This window comes from Spea bombifrons, chromosome 2 (genome assembly GCF_027358695.1).
Source record: "Spea bombifrons isolate aSpeBom1 chromosome 2, aSpeBom1.2.pri, whole genome shotgun sequence".
Lineage (NCBI taxonomy): Eukaryota > Metazoa > Chordata > Amphibia > Anura > Pelobatidae > Spea > Spea bombifrons.
This window is the reverse complement of record NC_071088.1, coordinates 78,935,624-78,953,957: the sequence shown is the minus strand read 5'-3', so window position 1 is coordinate 78,953,957 and position 18,334 is coordinate 78,935,624. Positions and strand designations below refer to the sequence as shown.

Below are 18,334 nucleotides of genomic sequence, written 5' to 3'. Positions count from 1 at the left end.
GCATACATCTGTTCTGGATTACCTGGGAGAGATGCATACATCTGTTCTAGATTACCAGTCATCTATATGAGGACAGCTAGAAATCCTCAATAGATAAATCCACGTCAGAATGGAGATTGGAACTTTCAAATAGGCTGAGCCCCGAATAGGAAATATAGACTTTGCACAATAAAAACCATAAATTCAAATCTATTAATATCATATAACCACTTGGATGAATCATAGCTGTGACAGAGGTTAACACGTTGAAGCCCTTTATCAATGGGCCTGACTTTATGGAACTTAATGGGAACCTAATAAAATGTGATGAGCCATGCTGATGTTCTGGAAACTTTTTATAAAAACACTTTTTTTTTTGCTGAGACTGAGAAAATGCACCCCAGGTTTACAATTCCTATTCAAAGCATTCGACAGTCCTTACCAGCTGAAAAGGAATACGAGTTGGCCTTCAGCTTTCCAGTGTTTAAGCCAAAATACATTTATTACTGATAAAGAGAGTTATATCCCTAGCCAGAATTCCTACAATGCTCAGTCTTACAATTATAAGAGCTTAGACTTCAATTTTCAATATTTTTACTTCCACTTCACTAATGCAAAAACTTAAGGAGTCTGGGTAATGGGTGTTACTGGAATGCCTAGGAGTAAGTTACACAATCAATCCCATCTACAGTCAGACCTTAAGTATTAGGATCTTTTTTCACAAGGAAATTGGATTCATGCCTATGCCCAGCACTAATCCATCAGTGTAGGTTTCTTTCCAGCCAAATAAGATTCTGTAATTTATGTGACTGTACAATTTTTTTTCATGTGTACATGTAGTAGGCGTTATCTACAAAGTTACTTCACTACTGCTACCTCTTCTACCACAAATGAATTCTAACTCAACTAAGTTGCTCCTTTTCAACTTCACACACATTATATATATTTGCATATACATTATATATAATATATATATAGATATAGACATACATACACATATTTACATATTAGGGCTGCAACTAACGATTATTTTCATAATCGATTAGTTGGCCGATTATTTTTTCGATTAATCGATTAATCAGGTAAAAAAAATGTAGGATGTTAAAAACAAATGGTGGAATAAAAAAAAAACTTTGATAAAAATGCATTTCTTGTTTTTATTTCCCATCCTGCCCCCCAGTTATGCACATTTGAGCCCAGGCTTGCCACACTGCCCTCCCCAGATATGCCTTATATACCCCAGTATGCCTTTTACCCCAAGATATGTCACTCCGTCCTCCCCAGGTATGCCGTATACCCCCCTGATATGCCATAGTGGACTCCTAGATTTGCAGACTCGTTTGCAGACAATACTTTTATACATAAATACAGGGTTAATCTTCACTGCCCACAGGATTTAGACCCCCCCTTTACCTCTAACTGCACCTTAAATTAACCTGATTAAATTAATTAAATTAACACTCAGTCCTCAGCATTAAATTAATCCTGAAGACCCCATCAACCACAACTGCCCCTAAATTAACCCTGAACACCCCATCAACTGCCCCTAAATTAACCCTGAACACCCCATCAACTGCCCCTAAATTAACCCATTAACTATAACTGCCTCTAAATTAACCCTAAACACCCCATTAACTATAACTGCGCCTAAATTAACCTGCACCTCCCCTAACTTTCAGCTGCCCAAATATTATTTCCCCTTAATATTAATTTTATACTGACAGTTAGATGAGTGTCACAGCCATGTGGATGCTGCAGGAAATGGGCGGAGCCAATCAACCATTTGGTCCTGCCCCCTTTCTTCCTTCCCATCCCTCCCTGCAGTCACTGCCGATTGGCCCCGTCCCTTTCTTTCTCCGGCAGTGATTACAGGGAGGGACTGGTAAGTAGGAACTGCTGCGAGTCACAAACCGATTATAAAACGAGGGGTGTTTTTCAGAGCGTTTTTCATTATCGATTAGTTGTTGCAGCCCTATTACATATACATTTTTACATATTTAGAAACCGAATTTGACGGCTGATAACCATTACGACCCATCTGGTCTGCCCATTTTTCTGGTGTAGAGATTCAATTTTCTGTATTAGACTGTAAAATATAATTTAGCTAGGGGCCTCCTTTCCCAATTTAACCATCTCTAATTACTCTGTTTTCCCAATGATAATGTATTTGAACTTTAATTGTCCCAATGATCACATTAAAAAGAAATAATTCACACCATGACATTGTTTCCTCCAGCAACTTTATTATATTATAAAAAGATAATGATTCACACACACACATGGCGTTCAAGAAACAGAAAGGGAGACTTGGTTAAAACATATTTTCGCCCAAAACTGTTTACAGAAAAATAACTGCCTGTGTTTAAAGGAAGCATTTAAAAATTGACTTCTGAAAGTTACATCTACATAGCTGAACCAGTGGCCTCTCCACTCAACAGTAAGAAGCCATTTGGAGGCAAAACATAGTGATAGGTGCAATTTGTGACAAGGTATTTGGTCATACAACTTTTTAATAAGGGGATTTATGTTTATACATTATAGAAGATTTTGAGCAACAAGACAGTTTTCATATACCCAACTCCAAAATAGCTAATCTTACATTTCCTTAGAACATTTCCCCATAACCACATTGTAATGCAAATGTATTAAGCAATAATATAAAATATATTATGACATTTGAGATTAGCTTTTTTAGGATAGTTTGGTTTCTCTTGCAATGACACAAACTTGTACTGCCAAATAATGAATGTTTCCAAATGTTGTCAGGAGAAAACTACCATTTAAATTATACAGAAAAATGTAGATACTCAAGGTGGAACCACTTCATTGTATTCCTACATTTGGTTATGTTTCCATTGATGTGAAACTTAGACTAAAAAGAGCACTGTAATCATAAACACATCTTCCGAACAACCTTAAAACCCCAAAACGCAGAGCTAGTGTGGGTTTGTGTGTGTCAAGGAAAGCCCAAAGGTTGGCAAAGGCACCTAAATATGCACTTATGTGCTAACTTTTGCTTCTTGCTTTTCAATTTATTGCAATCTCACCCAAAACATATTGAGGCCTTTTGGAATTTGACATAAAACCGTACATTCTCATGATATGTTTGCTGCAAAAAAACATTTAAATAATACAAAAAATGCTAACAACCAGAGATGTCCTTTGTTTTGTTTTTCCTTTGAAATCTTGTATCCACAGGATCAAATCCTCGCTCCTGGGAACCAAACAGAGCCCACTTGGGAGTTTTTGACACATAGTCCAGAGCGGTGAATTTTTGACTGCCTCCACTCTTCTCATAAGCCTGGACAAGTTCTTGGAACTTCTCATAATCAATCCAAGTCCACCATTCACTGTCAATCTTGAACTGAAAGACAAGGGGTGTAACAAAAGGTCAACCTCGATATTTGTAAAATATTCAGTAACTAACACCACTATGCGATTTGTGCAAAGAGTAACCGTCTTTCAAAAACCTGCATTAAAATGTACTATTTGTAGCATGAAGGCAACACAGGAGAAAATGGTTTTGAAGGGAATAAAACATCTGGGTCTTGGCCTGTGTGGACATGGATGAGGCCCACAGATTTTGTTTTTGATTTTTTTTTTTTTTTTTTTTTAAGGGGGGAGGGGGGTGCAGAGTAATGGTCCACTCAATTGTCAATTACAGTTCTCATGTTACCCTTCCTGCCAACTACTTTTCTATATGACGGCGTAGTACACTCACAATGCCAGTTTCCAGTCTCACTCCAACAGCATTGCTCTCTCCGTAACCATTAGCAGTGTTTTTATAATCTCTATGTAAACTAATTGAAGCTTGTGCTGTCCTAAATCAGGGCGATAGGAGCAGATCCACTATCCCAGACATCATCAGAAATTCCACAAGCAAAACTTTTCTTGTGAAACAGAAACGGATCCTTGCTCTTTTTTAACTTTTGAGTTGTACTGTAGGCTTTACTGCATTGTTTGTCCTTGCTATAAGGGAATTCTAATGATCTGAAGGTTTGGCACAGTGCTCTGGTTGCATATGCCCAATCCTTGCACTCAATCACTATCCTAAAAAAAAAAGCAACGGATAGTTATTTTTTTCCCCATATTATGCCATAAAAATGTTAAACCCTGCATTTCACACATAATATTAAAAGATACATTTTACATGACACAGTGGTACTTGTTCAATCCTCATTACAGTATATACAATAGACTTTGCCTTCCCTCCCTAGAATGCCAAAATAATCTGAAAACTAATAAGGATCAGGGTGCTGATAAAGTCAGCCTTAATACAAGAGGTGCTTTGTTGCCAGAGGGATGACAGACAAGAGTGCTTACTCTGCTACAACATAAATAGCAAAGGTCTCCAATATAACACATTGGTACCTGCTTCCAAGTGGGAAGAATGCTTGGCAACATCTTGGCTCCTTCTATTAGAGCCATTGTGAGAAGCATGCCAGAAATAATAGAGCAGAATAATCACCAGGAGAGTTGCTTTGACTTTCACACAGAGAAGGTGAAATTCCTCTACTAGAAACCAGACATTTAGCTTTAAAGCTGTGTTCAAAAGGGACCTTTAACTGCCCGCATACAGTATGTGTAGCTAAAACCTTATGGAACTATGAAAAATAGACTCTATAGGTAAAACATATCCTCTCACATGGATAATGAGATAAGCATTCCCGGGAACTCTCCAACTTTGACCCAGAGTCTTCAGGGGGAAAACCGCTTCCCTGGGTCACTCTCCATTTTCTCTGGAGAGAGCAGCATTTGGCCATGCCCACCCGCTTCCACTCTCAATGCATTTAAGGTTGTCACAGGCTAGCCTTGTGCGTGGCTAGTCCCCCACCTCATGAAGCCACCCACCCAGAAGAGGGAGAGCTCCTGGTAGCCTATCCTGGTAAGTTTCCTAGTAGCCCCAAAGTTTTTGTTATACAGATGATGAGCTTGGAAGACTATCTTCTCCTTCTCTTTCGGTAGCTCTCAATATAATAGTCAATTTAGTATGCTGTCACTTTTACTGGCACTCAATAAATAAACGCAATGTTATTTGAAGGTGATATTGGACAGGAGAACGATTTCATACATATAAAAACGCAGACACGTTCTTTCAGAGCTTTGGCACAAGGGTGTCTCAAACTTTTCTGAAATCATTGCCTTATATATCAGATCTTCGTTCCTTGTGTATGCCATGTATTACCATAATTATTGCTTTGAATTAAACATGTATTAAAATTAGATTTCAGAAAATATGAAAGCATACTTAAAAAGGGAGGGGGGGGGCGCTAACCAATTATTAAATTCTGTATACGTTCGCAGAGACATTAATTCAAAAATATAAAAAATAGATTATGTGAAGACTCCATTTAATAATAAAGAGTGCCTGGGAGCTCAACCAGCTCAGCTTCACCGTGTGTATAAAAAATATTGGTTCCATCACTTTGGAATCAATATTGCATCTGCCTGTAATATGGTTATTGGTTTGACGCAGATGGTTTGATTCAATAATTCAAAGATTGAAGTGTGCAGAATTGTTTTCATGTTTTTCTATACGCAATGAGATGTTTGACTCTAATAACAAACAAACGGATTAAAGGTAGTAGTATACTGTGTCTATACATAGAACCACTGTACCACCGCTCACATCAGTGTCATTTCGCTTAAAGTGAACCGTCACCTAGAATAAGCATGATACATTTTTTATCACACGATATTGCATTTTTTTTTATATCGGCTATAAAAGATAAGTATATTTCCTGACGCGTTCCAACATGCAAACGACCAACGACTGAGTCGTTCTCACCGACTGCTCCATTAATAGCTTAGTAACGTTCTTTTGCAGGAAACAGAAGGGGGCTTAGATAAATGGCGGTCCCAAAATGACTTTACATCAAGTAGGCTGGATTCTTTTAAAATATAATAAGGATCGTATATGTATATTTGGATGTTCAAGCATTCAGTTCCTCTGTTTAATAAGCATGCAAATCACAAAAATGGTAAACTTACTTTGTTACATAATTTCTCATTCTAAACGCCTACTCAGCTTTTAGGATTTATTAATTTCAGTCAACTGCAGCTATCAATCATTCAACAGCTGCTGGTGACATATTAACTAGTTTGATCTACTGTGTTGAATTAATTGGTTTTCTGATCTTTCTCCATGAAGGTGATAAACAAAAATCTGAACCAAAAATCACATTTTTTTTTTTTAACATTTTACAGTAATCACTTCCAGTTTTGGTGGGCATCTTTTGGCAGTGTTAATTTAGGAAATGATTAGGATGACAAAATTACTGTAAGTAGGATTTTCCTATATTTAACAGAGCAGAAGCAAAGCATGACAAGATGAACGTTTTTCTTATTGTGTATTAACGTTATTGCCAATTTTAACATTTTCTCTCCCCTATTTTAACAGAGCTACGGAATCTGCTGGCAAAATATAGTGCGACAGGTCAGAGGAGGGCTGAAATTTTCAATACAAGGGACAGAAAACATGTTCCCTATCCTGTGCAAAACCAATTTCCATAAGGGGGTTGCATAGAAAACGCATAACAGGAGCTTAGTGCAGATCCAGTCATTGAGAAAATGCAACAGGGCTGCAACAGACACCCTGGGTGGGGGCAGTTGAATTGTCCCGACTCATTTGCCATAGAAGCGGACAAAAGAGTATGGAACCGCACTCTAACCACCTACTCTAATTTCTAGCATTGGTATAGACTAGTTTTGTAGCCACAGACATGCTATCATGCATCAATTGTCATATGTTTACTAAGATTTCAAATTATTACTTACCTTCTTATGGGCAATCAGCATACAGTTTGAGTGTTCGTGCTCGCAAGCAATTTCATAGTCTGGTAAGAGATCAGCTAACTCTTGTACAAAGTGGATGACTTCCTCGTGCCAAGGCACATTTGCCATGGTTAAATTACTGGCAGAACTGTCTCCACAATAGGTTACACCCTGTAAGAGGGGGAAAAAATGTAGATTAATAAACAGGAATTATCAACAAGCATTTGATGACCATTTCAGGAGTACAAAAAGAGGTACTCTAGTAAATATGCTCACAGAGAGATAAGAGGAACCCCCAAAAGTTGAATATTGATTTGGGGGGGCTGAATATAAGACTATTTTTATTTGCCAACCTGCCCCCCAGTTATGCACATCTGCCCCCAGATATGCCTTATACCCCCTATATGCCACTCTGCCCCCTAGAAATGCCTTATACCCCTCTATATGCCACTCTGTCCCCCCAGACCTACCAATGCATCCCCATAATTGTCCCCCGTGCTCCCTGGTGTCTAGTGGGGGCAACTGGTGGACGTCAGCGCAACCTTCCGCTTCTGCCCGGCACTTCTCCCGGGGTTTCTATGATGGAGCAGCGGAAGGTCATGTCATGCCGGCGCTCCGTCATAGAAGCCCCAGTGGAAGTGCCAGGCAGAAGTGGAGGTTGTCTGCACACATCACACAGACAGTCACCGGCTGCCAGGGAGGAGGTTCCAGGTCCCCTGCAGCACTGCGGGGGATCTGGATCTTAGTCTTATAATAAGACCTCTATTTGAGCTCAGATTATAAGAATACCTCGAATATATGCTCTGGAAAAAAACATTGTCTTATATACAAGCAAATACAGTATTTACCCAAAGATTACTTGGCTAGGTGAACATATACTTACACTGCTCGCTGATGTGTTACAGAACTATGTACATTACAAAAAATATTTTATATCTTAAAAGGACATTCCTGCCATCATATGCACTGAATTGCATACAATAGCTGCAAGGTCCCTTTAAATTTTTGTAGTGCCACCTTTTGTGCAGAATCCCCCATATGTATTTGCCTGCTATTTTGCATGCAGGAGATGTGTTTAGCCTTCAATTATTTTTATTTTATTTTGCGGGGGGGGGCTATTAAGAATGCATTTTCAACGTGCATTGTTCGTCAGGAAGTCTGGCGTCATGAAAGTAGCAGCTCCAAAGCGTCATTTTTAAACGTTATATATATCTATACACACGCACACACACACATATATATTATATATACACACACATATTATATATATATATATATATATATATATATATATAATATTATATATCACACACACACATAATACCAATTTATTTTTCTTCAAATGCCTTATTACATGCAATAGTTATAAATACCGAGCAGCCAGAACATTTTATATAAAGATCTGAAGGTGGCGAGAAGATCCCCAGGTGCTCTTACGGCAGTAAATGCTAGCAGGTTAAGCATAAAGTATGCTTGGGATGAATGACTCAGAATTCTGCATTATAACTGATGACACTGCTTTCTATCTACTGCACACCCTGATCAAATCAAGCAACAGTTTACATATTAAATGAAAATAGCCTCAGTTGAAGCATGCGTCACTTGGATTTACGGCTGAGATTTTGACATTTGTCTCTGGAAATGAAACGGCCCCGCTGCTCGGTTGCACATCCAGTTTGGCAGAACTTTTTCCCATCATGCTTTCTTTTTGTCTACCCATTTAACCTGATGACATTTGTAACATTGGGCAATTGGGATTCAAATGCCTATTCCAACGTAATTTGTGTACAAGTCAAGATATGCAAGGACATGGCATTATTATTATTATTATTGCAGTAGGCCGCAAACATGAAAGGCATAGCTTATGGTAACATCCGTACACAACACAAGACAGCTCGTTGAGAATTAAAGTCAATAAGAACTAAAAACGCAGCTGGGTATGTTAAACGGGTTATACTGTACAGTCTTGTTCATAATTCCTCTTTCCAAATATTCTGCTTCATATAAATTAAAGCATCAATGCCTCTGAAGGATTTGACACGGTGGGGGTTAGTTTTCTGTTTAAAGTACAAATATATCCTTAACCCCCCAAATGATTGGCTTTTTTTTGCCATTTTTAGAATCTTTTTTTCAACCATGAGATCTCTTTTTCATGTTTAGTTTATCCACATATATTACCTATTGTGTTTTCAAGGACAGCTATGTTTTTTTCTTTATAGCACCTTTTTTTAACATATAGTCTTTCATTTAGTGTGATTATGTCACAGAACAGCAAAACATGAAGAAAAATGTATTTAGGATTTCTTCCACTGATAAAAATAAAAATATCCCGCTCCCTTACATACTACGTTGCTTAATTTTGGACTTTGGATCGAAGCAAAGACGGGGTAATTTTTGTTGTAAATCTGTATTTCTTAAAAGTTTGGTCAATCATTTGGTACCCAATGGTTTCTTAGTATAGCATGAAGCATTTTTAAGTTTTTCTTAGGTGCTTAGGCACCTATTTTTATATTTCTTCCATTTTTTTTTGTTTTTAAAATCTCTTAATGAGTATTTAATTTTTAGACTTTTTTTAATGGAGATACAATTCATGGCTTTAAAGAGCTCAGGGTTTGCTCTTGGAACTGGATAGTACATGAACGTCTTTACATGATGTTCCTGGTCACAAATGAGTTAATAAATGAACATTTTGTCACCCAGAGAAGAACTGTGTCAGATGCCATTAAGTACTTACAACTCTTGGGTTACTCTGATTTTTATCTTACCTTGACCTCAATGAAATCGGGCCTCCCTACAGTAACCAGGTCGGCATACGCTCTTAGTTCATCCACATTCCATGCCTTCACTAGGGTCAGCCTATAAACAGTTCTCTGTTCCTAGAAGAAAAAAAACAAAACAAAAAAAAAACCCAAGAACTTATTTTATGACCACTGGGTTGGAATTATCCATCACACAAATTCTCATATCAATAATTTAGGAACACAGAACAATTTCAAATAACTTTGATCAATGCCTAAATATTCATCAGTTTAATTTAGGAAGCTTGTGGTTTCATGCTTTAAACATATTGTAGCCACACTATGCTACGGCTCCCCTCTGCATGAGGTACAGGGTATTCATGGGGCAAAATCCTGGTGGTGTAGAGTTATTATTTGAAGAGTTATAAGAATGCATTTTTTTATTTGTTTTAAACTAAACAGGGTTATAACTAGAAACCAACGATCTCAAGAAAACAAACAAGTAAACATTCAATCTGTATTTTAATGTTATTCTGTATTCTCCCTAGTGCTACAGAATCTGGACATTTTTCACATATTTCTTAAACACGGGCGCCAGTAAGGCATTCTGTATCAGAAAAGTATACTGGATAATATTATTTCCCACCTCTCTTATTTCAAACTAAGGTATGTACTTAGAGAGAACTCCACCTCTGAGTCCATACTAATCCAGGAAACAGATGATGAAACGTCCAATTAAAAACCTATACACACTGCACAGTTGGCGCTCATCAATAAACGAGCCTCAATGTATTTGACACTTTCCTTTACCTCTTGAAGAGGCATGAAATCATATAATTAGTTATGCCCAGACTTTTACACGAACACTTTTTTTTTTCTGCGCACCTTCTGTGCCAATAAACATGCCAGGGTCTCAACTGAATTCTGGCCATGACCCTGTCACTCTTTACTGCTCAACAGCTAGAACCGCGCCGAATGGATTACGAACAACACGAGACGTCCGATGGAACAAAGGGCAAGATAACGGAAACACTTAGTATTGGCACATCTGAACCCCTTCTTGCATCTCTCGATTATCTACACTAATTGTTTTTTTCCCCTCACCCGCAGATGTCGCTTGCAGTTGAGTGACAGCCTTGAACTGTTCATCAACATGCAGACACAGACTCAGAATTAAGACAAGCATTATCAGCTTTAGCGTAACGCTCTGAAACTTGCCCATCCGCCCACATCACTACAAACTAAAATGTTACATTATTTCAGAGAAATTGAATATCTATTATATCAAACTAATCTGACTACAGAAAAAAATATTTCATTAACACTTAACAGATTAATTTCAACTTTGATACCAAAGCATTGAAGGATCGAAGGATGCACATATATAATCGGTGGCCGAAATATATCGTCCGAAAAGGGCATTATCAGCAAGATACCGAAAAAAAAAAAAAACACGTCCGAAAATAATCGTCCGCAGGGGCTGGGCTACTTACCTGTGCGTTGCTCGCACCAGCCAGGAGAAGCAGGAACCCAGTGGAGTCACATGACTCTGCTTCGTTCCGGGGGGGGGGGTGGAAGAAAAGTTGTTCGCACAGAGTGCAAGCACCACAGAGGGAAGCAGCAGGGCCCCTGCGGAATCTGTGAGTGAGTGCGCTGCAGTTCAGGTAAGTGTGTGTGTGTGTGTGTGTGTGTGTGTGTGTGTGTGTGTGTGTGTGTGTGTGTGTGTGTGTCCTCTTTAGATGTGGTCCATAAATATCATTTCGGTGCATCCCTAAATAAAACCAGTCATTCCTCTCCTATATCCAATGACCGTTTGGAGATTAACCCTTTTCAAAGCAATGCTTGCAGATGTGGCACAGAAATTAAGTCAGAGATATTTAGAGTGGCAAACCTTTACTGAACCCTTCTTCAAACGAGCTCATTTGTGTGACCATCAGCCCTGAGGACACTGAACTATCTGTATCTGAAGCCAACACAAAGCAAGTCATGCAATGACGCACAAAGCACAGCAGATTCATGTGTTGCTGGCTGAATGATGATAACATTTTTAAAAATAACAGAGGAAGAAAAAAAAAAAAAAGTATGATTTTTCTTTTTTTAAATGCAAATCACTTCTACTAATGTTTACTGCTTGGTGGAGATCTGAAATTATGAAGCACTCCAGGTTCAACAGCCAAAGGAAAGGGACAGTAAGGATTACTTGATACTATGTAGGGCTGAACAACAAAAAGGAGAGATACCTAATCCTGATGAAACGGGAAAAAAATAAAATATATATATATTCGGACATTTCGTACGGCCAAAAGAGAACCAGAAGAATTCCTGGAACAACCACTGTCCTCTAAATGCCCTACCTCGTTAAACAACAGGGGTCATAAAGAGAACCTGAGGAGGAAACTGTAAAGTGCTGTATATTCAATTAAACTCCCTCAATTCACTATTTATTATGAAGGGCAAACACTGGCAAGTCTCTTCAGTACAGAGGTCTGAGCTGGCCCCGTATGACAGCGGTCATGCTGTTCCTGCAGCAGAAGCTCACCCAGGATGATCCTTTATAAAATAGTCACGTCGAGAAAATGAAATCACAACGGTCCCTTTAGTAAATAAACCTCAACATGTTAGATATTTTGAAATACTTTACCTTGAACTTATTGCAATCTTTTCTAAATTAAAATTAGATTAAAACAGTGTTCCATTTCACTTGGTGAACAGTGTCGAACCTGACTGGCTTTGGTGTTTGTTTTTATATAGCCACACAGATTGTATACCTCTGTTCTATAAATACTGATCTAGCGTCTATTAAAGAGTACATTTGGAATGGCATAAAAAAAAAAGATTTAAAAATTTCCAACACAGTTAATGCATTCTGCAATGCTAGAACGTTAGTTATGGGCAGTTCATACGTGACTCACGCATTTTACCACAGGACCGTGTAACACTTCAAACGACTTGATCATAAATAATCACCCTATGCTGGGGATGTGGGCAGGAGGCAATCAAATATTTCAGACGTGATATACAGAGGCAGCTACTAAAAACGCCTTACTGCAAGCTGCTAGGGACCGCTTTCCCCCAACGTTCATGCCACAGACCCAAGCTCCGTGACATCTGTTGCCTCAAAAGAATTACAAAAAACACAATGCTTGTATTTTTACCATTTAAAACAAGTGGACATTATGAGAAAAATGTATAACAAAACCACAAATCTGAATAAACCTGCATCTAAAACGCGCACACACACTACGAAAAAGATAGAACTGATGTCTGAATTATTTAACTGTTCAAAAGCTAAAAGTTTTCCTCTTATGCATAAAACAGGGTTGCATACAGAAATGTAGTTAAGTGTTCACACAAAAAAAAAAGTTTCCTCATTTTGTTTCAGCAAACTTCCTGTATCTCCACACCTGGTGTTTGCCACCATCAAGAATTATTTCTGACCACACCAGGTTACCATGTCAGGATGAGTGACTGAAACCGGGCCATTCTATGATTTATTGAAAGATACGTGTGAATTGCGTGGGCACTGTATAGATATATTCTAAATTATGCAGCAAATCCACTAGGTGAAGTGTGTGGGTTTTTTTTTTTTTTTTATAATCTTTATTACACTATCTATAAGTAGGCCTACTGACACATATACACCAGGCTTATATATAAGCGTATGAAATTTCTTTTTCCATTTCCACTACACACAATCAGAAGGATCCTTTTGAAATTGATTTTTATATCATAAGTATATATCTCTCTTCAACTAAACTATTTGCATGTGTACCCTCACTTTTTCCATTCTATTGATCACAAAGCAGTATGACAAGGAGTCTGGGTATCTGTCTAACAGACAAAAAACGTTTTAATCGGATACTAGTCTTAACAAATATGGTGTGTTAGAAATAGGTAAACCAACATTAGGTGATGTCATTGGCATCTACAGGAAACCCTCAAATACACATTGTATTGATGGATCTTAGATACAAAACAATCCATAAAACCCAAACAGAACATTAAAGGGTAAACCATGCCTAGCTATAATGTATCAATAGAGCTACAGATTGCTAGTACATCGGGCCTAAAGGCATTAAGACGAAGAAAGGTGTCATCTAATGGATTTAAACTTCTAGCTAATGCTCAAAAAATGATAAAGGTCTTTAGTACTGCATGTAGATGCTTTTTAGCATCTACTGTGGCATACATCTTACACATACTACTTTTTTATAAAAAAACATGGACATAAGAACATCGAATAACTTATGTGTAAGAACATGAGGAGGCAGGTGGGAGGGGCTGTGGGCGGTCAGACTGCTGTGATGTAATACATTGGGAAGGGCTTTGGAGGAACTCTGTTTCTAGGCAACTGGAGTATTTCACTAAACATATATATAAAGTTATATGTCAGTCACTATAAGGTAACAGTGCTAGTTTAAACCCACAACCAGCAGCCTATTCTGGCCTCCATGGTGCACTGTTAACCAATTGGCTGGTTATAAGGGAGATTCCACATCTGGCCCATTTAAATGATCCCTTTCATGAGTGACCAGCACAGCAGACAGTGGTATAAAAACTGTTACATCCTTCTGCCAGGGCCGGGCCAAAACAAAATGCCGCCTGGGGCGAAGTTTAAAATCCCCCCCCCCCATTATCTACCCTTCCTCTCCCTCCGTCCCTGCCGCCCCCTGACATCATCTTCCGGCGCTCAGCATTACAAGCCGGCACAGAGACCGAACTGGGAGACTCTCCGCAGAGGAGAGAGAGAGGGGCGCTGAGCAGGTACTGACAACTTGGTAAGCGAAAACCACTTGGCGCCCCTCTCTCTTCCGCTTTAAAAAAAAAAAAAAAAAGGGGGGGGCTTGGGGCCCCTTCAAAAGTGCCGCCTGGAGCAGTTGCCCCAATCGGCTCCATTGTCGGGCCGGCCCTGCCTGCTGCTCTCTGATGAGAGTGAAAATGAAGAAACAAAATACTTTAGCCTTTGTCTTCCTTCCAAAACAAACACACACATGCATGGGGGTATCACTAGACTTGGGAGGTCTGGCATAATAGAAATTAAGGTTGTTTTCTGGCAATTGATACTCATCCAGGAAGGAAATCAATCAAAATTACAAATGTCATTAAAAAAATACTGCATGCTTATAAGAGGTTGGTAGGGAAATGTATGTATAAAAAAAATGGTAGAATGACCTTTGTGAAATACCATGGGTTGGCTGCATTTAAGAAATACTGCTTTTCGCTTTCCTTTTATGAATATTCGTATCCCAACATGCAGCATTTACATACCCTGGATGATGTTTTTCGATTGATATATTTTGCCGTTTTCTGTTATTTGCCTCCGCTGTGTTAATTTGTCTTTAAAAACAGGTTTTTAGCTTGGAGTTAAAAAGAAGCAATTTAAAATATACATAAGCTTTAGATCTTTCACATAAAGAGCCATTTGTGCGTACCCTTTACTGTTCTTTTAATCGGTGCTGTGGAAGTGATATACTGCTCCACGCCTGAGCTGGTACCATTTTCATGGCTCCTGCCCAGTATCTGTGCACATATTATGACCGCCCTAGTGAGCCCATCTCCAACTTTTTTAAAGCCCATCGTGAACGCATTTCTGGTTAACAATTTGTAAAGGAATCAAACTTAATAAATCGGTTTATGAAGTGGAACTGCATAAGTTACCTTTATTACTCGAGACATTACAGATGAACGTATTTAAGACGTTACATCTCTGACTGTCTGAGGCAAGTCACAACTTAACAGTTAAGGTGCCATCAGAATGATCCAGCTTTTAATATCAGTAATGAAAGGGGGAGCTCACAAGAAGTTTGTAACCTCAGAAAAAAAGGTTATTTTTTGAAAGGATGTGGTTCGCTTATGACTTATCCCCTTAAGGACAATGGGCTGTCCCAAAACCCATTGAAAACAATGCATTTTGAGCCCGTACATGAACGGGCTTTGTCATTAAGGGGTTAAGCAAGAAAATTAAATTACATGATGTATGCCGATGGCAGCCGAGACATTTAGCTTAGAGACAGCAGAGAGGACAAGTGGTGGGGTGATTTTCCTCCCATTTATGAACAAATCACAGGCTCCATGCACACTTCATATGAAGCTGTCATTTGGATTATACAGTAACTAGGATGATGTGCTCAACACCTGAGCCAAATCAAGTCTAATCCTTGCGGGGACCGAAGCAATTTGTTCGAATGAAGGAGTGGAGTCATGCATGCTTCTCATGAGAACCTGGCAGGGGAATGAAAAAAGGACTAATGACCAAACATGCTAATCTAAAAAGAGAAAGGGGGCACACATATATGTGCCGTGCGCATACGGCATGCCTCATTACATACAGGACACGGCCGCATACTGCGCACAGACAATAGTACTCATATTCAACTCTGCTTTCGCGGGAATAAAACAATACTAGCGCCTTCGTGTCCTTTGGAAATCGTAACATATTCACAGCTGATAAGCAAGTTGTTGGGTATTTTTTTTTTTTTAACAAATATTTGTTTCTTATTCCTTTAAAGATTTAGCGTTTGACGCAGATATTGACACTTTCATTCTTCCACCTACCAAAGCTTGTTATTACTTTCACCTTAAAAAACACAGCCTTCCATTAAATTTCCCAAAATACATACAGGATAAACAGAGGATAGCTTTTGATATTTACATTGTATCCCAAAACCCTGTTCGCAAAATTAGGACATGGTCCAATTCATTGAGATCACTTTCAGATTGACTCCTGCTACAGTAATTGGGATGTATAAAAAATGGTGCTTAGTTTGAAGGCAATCTTCATGGCTACACATTATATATATATATATATATATATATACCGTATTGGCTCGAATATAGGCCGCACTTTTTTCCCCCACTTTAAGTTTTTAAAGTGGGGGTGCGGCCTATATTCGGGCTCTAGCGCCCGACGCCCGGGACTGCCCGGGCAGGCAGCGGGGTTAAGATACAGATCCCCCGCAGCGGTGCAGGGGACCTGCATCCTTCTCCCCGATACGCTCAGACAGCCTCCCCTGCCAGCACTTCCCACGGGGGGGGGGGGTGCCGGCACGGGAGGTTATCTAAGCGTTTTACCTCTGCCCACCCCCGACTTACCGGAGCAGACTCCCGGGTGTCTTGCGGGGCCGGCGGGAGACATTTACGCAATACGCGCATGCAACTTCCGGTACCGGAAGTTGCATACGCGTATTGCGTAGATGTCCCTCGCCGGCCCCGCAAGACACCCGGGAGTCTGCTCCGGTAAGTCGAGGAGGGGGGGGCAGAGGAGGACAGCGACAGCGGCAGCGTATCGCGGGGAGGGAGGACAGCGGCAGCGTATCGCGGGGAGGGAGGACAGCGGCAGCGTATCGCGGGGAGGGAGGACAGCGGCAGCGTATCGCGGGGAGGGAGGACAGCGGCAGCGGATCTCGGGGAGGGAGGACAGCGGCAGCGGATCTCGGGGAGGGAGGACAGCGGCAGCGGATCTCGGGGAGGGAGGACAGCGGCAGCGGATCTCGGGGAGGGAGGACAGCGGCAGCGGATCTCGGGGAGGGAGGACAGCGGCAGCGGATCTCGGGGAGGGAGGACAGCGGCAGCGTATCGCGGGGAGGGAGGACAGCGGCAGCGTATCGCGGGGAGGGAGGACAGTGGCAGCATATCGGGGGGGGGGGGACAGAGTGGCAGCATGTTTTTTTTTGGTGCTTTTTTAAAGAAAAAAAATTTTCTTTAAAAAAGCACCAAACTTTTAGGGTGCGGCCTATATACGGGGGCGGCCTATATCCGAGCCAATACGGTATATACATATACACATATACACATATATATACACATATATATACACATATATATATACATATACACACACAAATATATATAACACACACGTCCCACTGTTTAAAGTGTAAAATAAGCCCTTGTAATAATCAGATATATTAATCATAACAGTTTCAGCATCTCAGGCAATCACACACTCTACAAGGACGCTGAAGGACAAGTAGGTAATATGTTTCTTCTACGTTCAGAGGTTAGCTGAGAGGAGAAAGGGCTTTCATATTTCATTCTCATTACAACTACAACAACAAAAAACCTAGCGCTATAAACGTTTACAAATGCAGTCAATGGATCTGACACAGCTGCGGCACATCTAAGGGGTAACAGCCTAAAAAAATAGAGATGTTGGATTAAACACTAAACTCATCGCGCTATAAAAAAGAAAAAAAGCGACATCAGCAATAAAACAAAAAAATGAACAGTGATGAGAACGAAACGATGTCAGTTAATCACTCTTGTCCTTTCCAAGGAAAGAACAGAACAGAAGAGACAGAAAATGTAATACGGTCTGTCATAGCCTTGGGGGAGTGGATCCATAAAAACACACTTTTTAGTACCTATCCCAAGTAAACCACATAGACTAAAGGAGTTTTATCGCATCAGATTTCAGCTCGGTTGCTGTATTTGATTTGTATGTGCCTCCAGGTCGACAGCACTGCCATTTCTACCACCCCAGTATACTCTCCCCTACTAGCAGACTTCACAAATCAGCCTCTGCTGGCATTTATCTATAATATGACCCACTAGTCTAATAAGCAGGCTAATGTGCCATAAAAGTAGAGCCACACAAATATGGCGAGGTTGAGGGAAGTTAATGGGCTTTACATAAACGGAGCAGTCCTTGGCAAGTTTGTCCCTGTAATACTTGTGTCAGTCAGGTTTTCAGCGGTGGCCACAGCCTGCAAGATCTGTTCCAGGTTCCAATTTCGTGTTGAAAGTAATGAGGGCAGTACACAGAAAGCAGCTGAATAAACGTGTGCCTTCAGGGCATCCTACATAGGGTGACTACATCGACTATTATTTTCCAGGACACCTAT

At 39.9% G+C, this 18,334-nt stretch overlaps 1 protein-coding gene across 1 annotated transcript in view; it reads right to left on the bottom strand.

The window, feature by feature from the left end:
- Positions 1–2,977: 2,977 nt before the first annotated feature.
- The window catches only part of LOC128472928 (S-adenosyl-L-methionine-dependent tRNA 4-demethylwyosine synthase TYW1-like), a 59,516-nt gene continuing 44,159 nt past the window's right edge, over positions 2,978–18,334 (bottom strand). The window contains exons 14-16 of the mRNA XM_053454912.1: positions 9,519–9,629; positions 6,757–6,924; positions 2,978–3,343 (exon numbers count right to left, since the gene is read on the bottom strand). Of these exons, the coding sequence (XP_053310887.1) occupies positions 3,122–3,343; positions 6,757–6,924; positions 9,519–9,629 (501 nt within the window). The 3' untranslated portion in view covers positions 2,978–3,121. The remainder of the gene's footprint in view (positions 3,344–6,756; positions 6,925–9,518; positions 9,630–18,334) is intronic.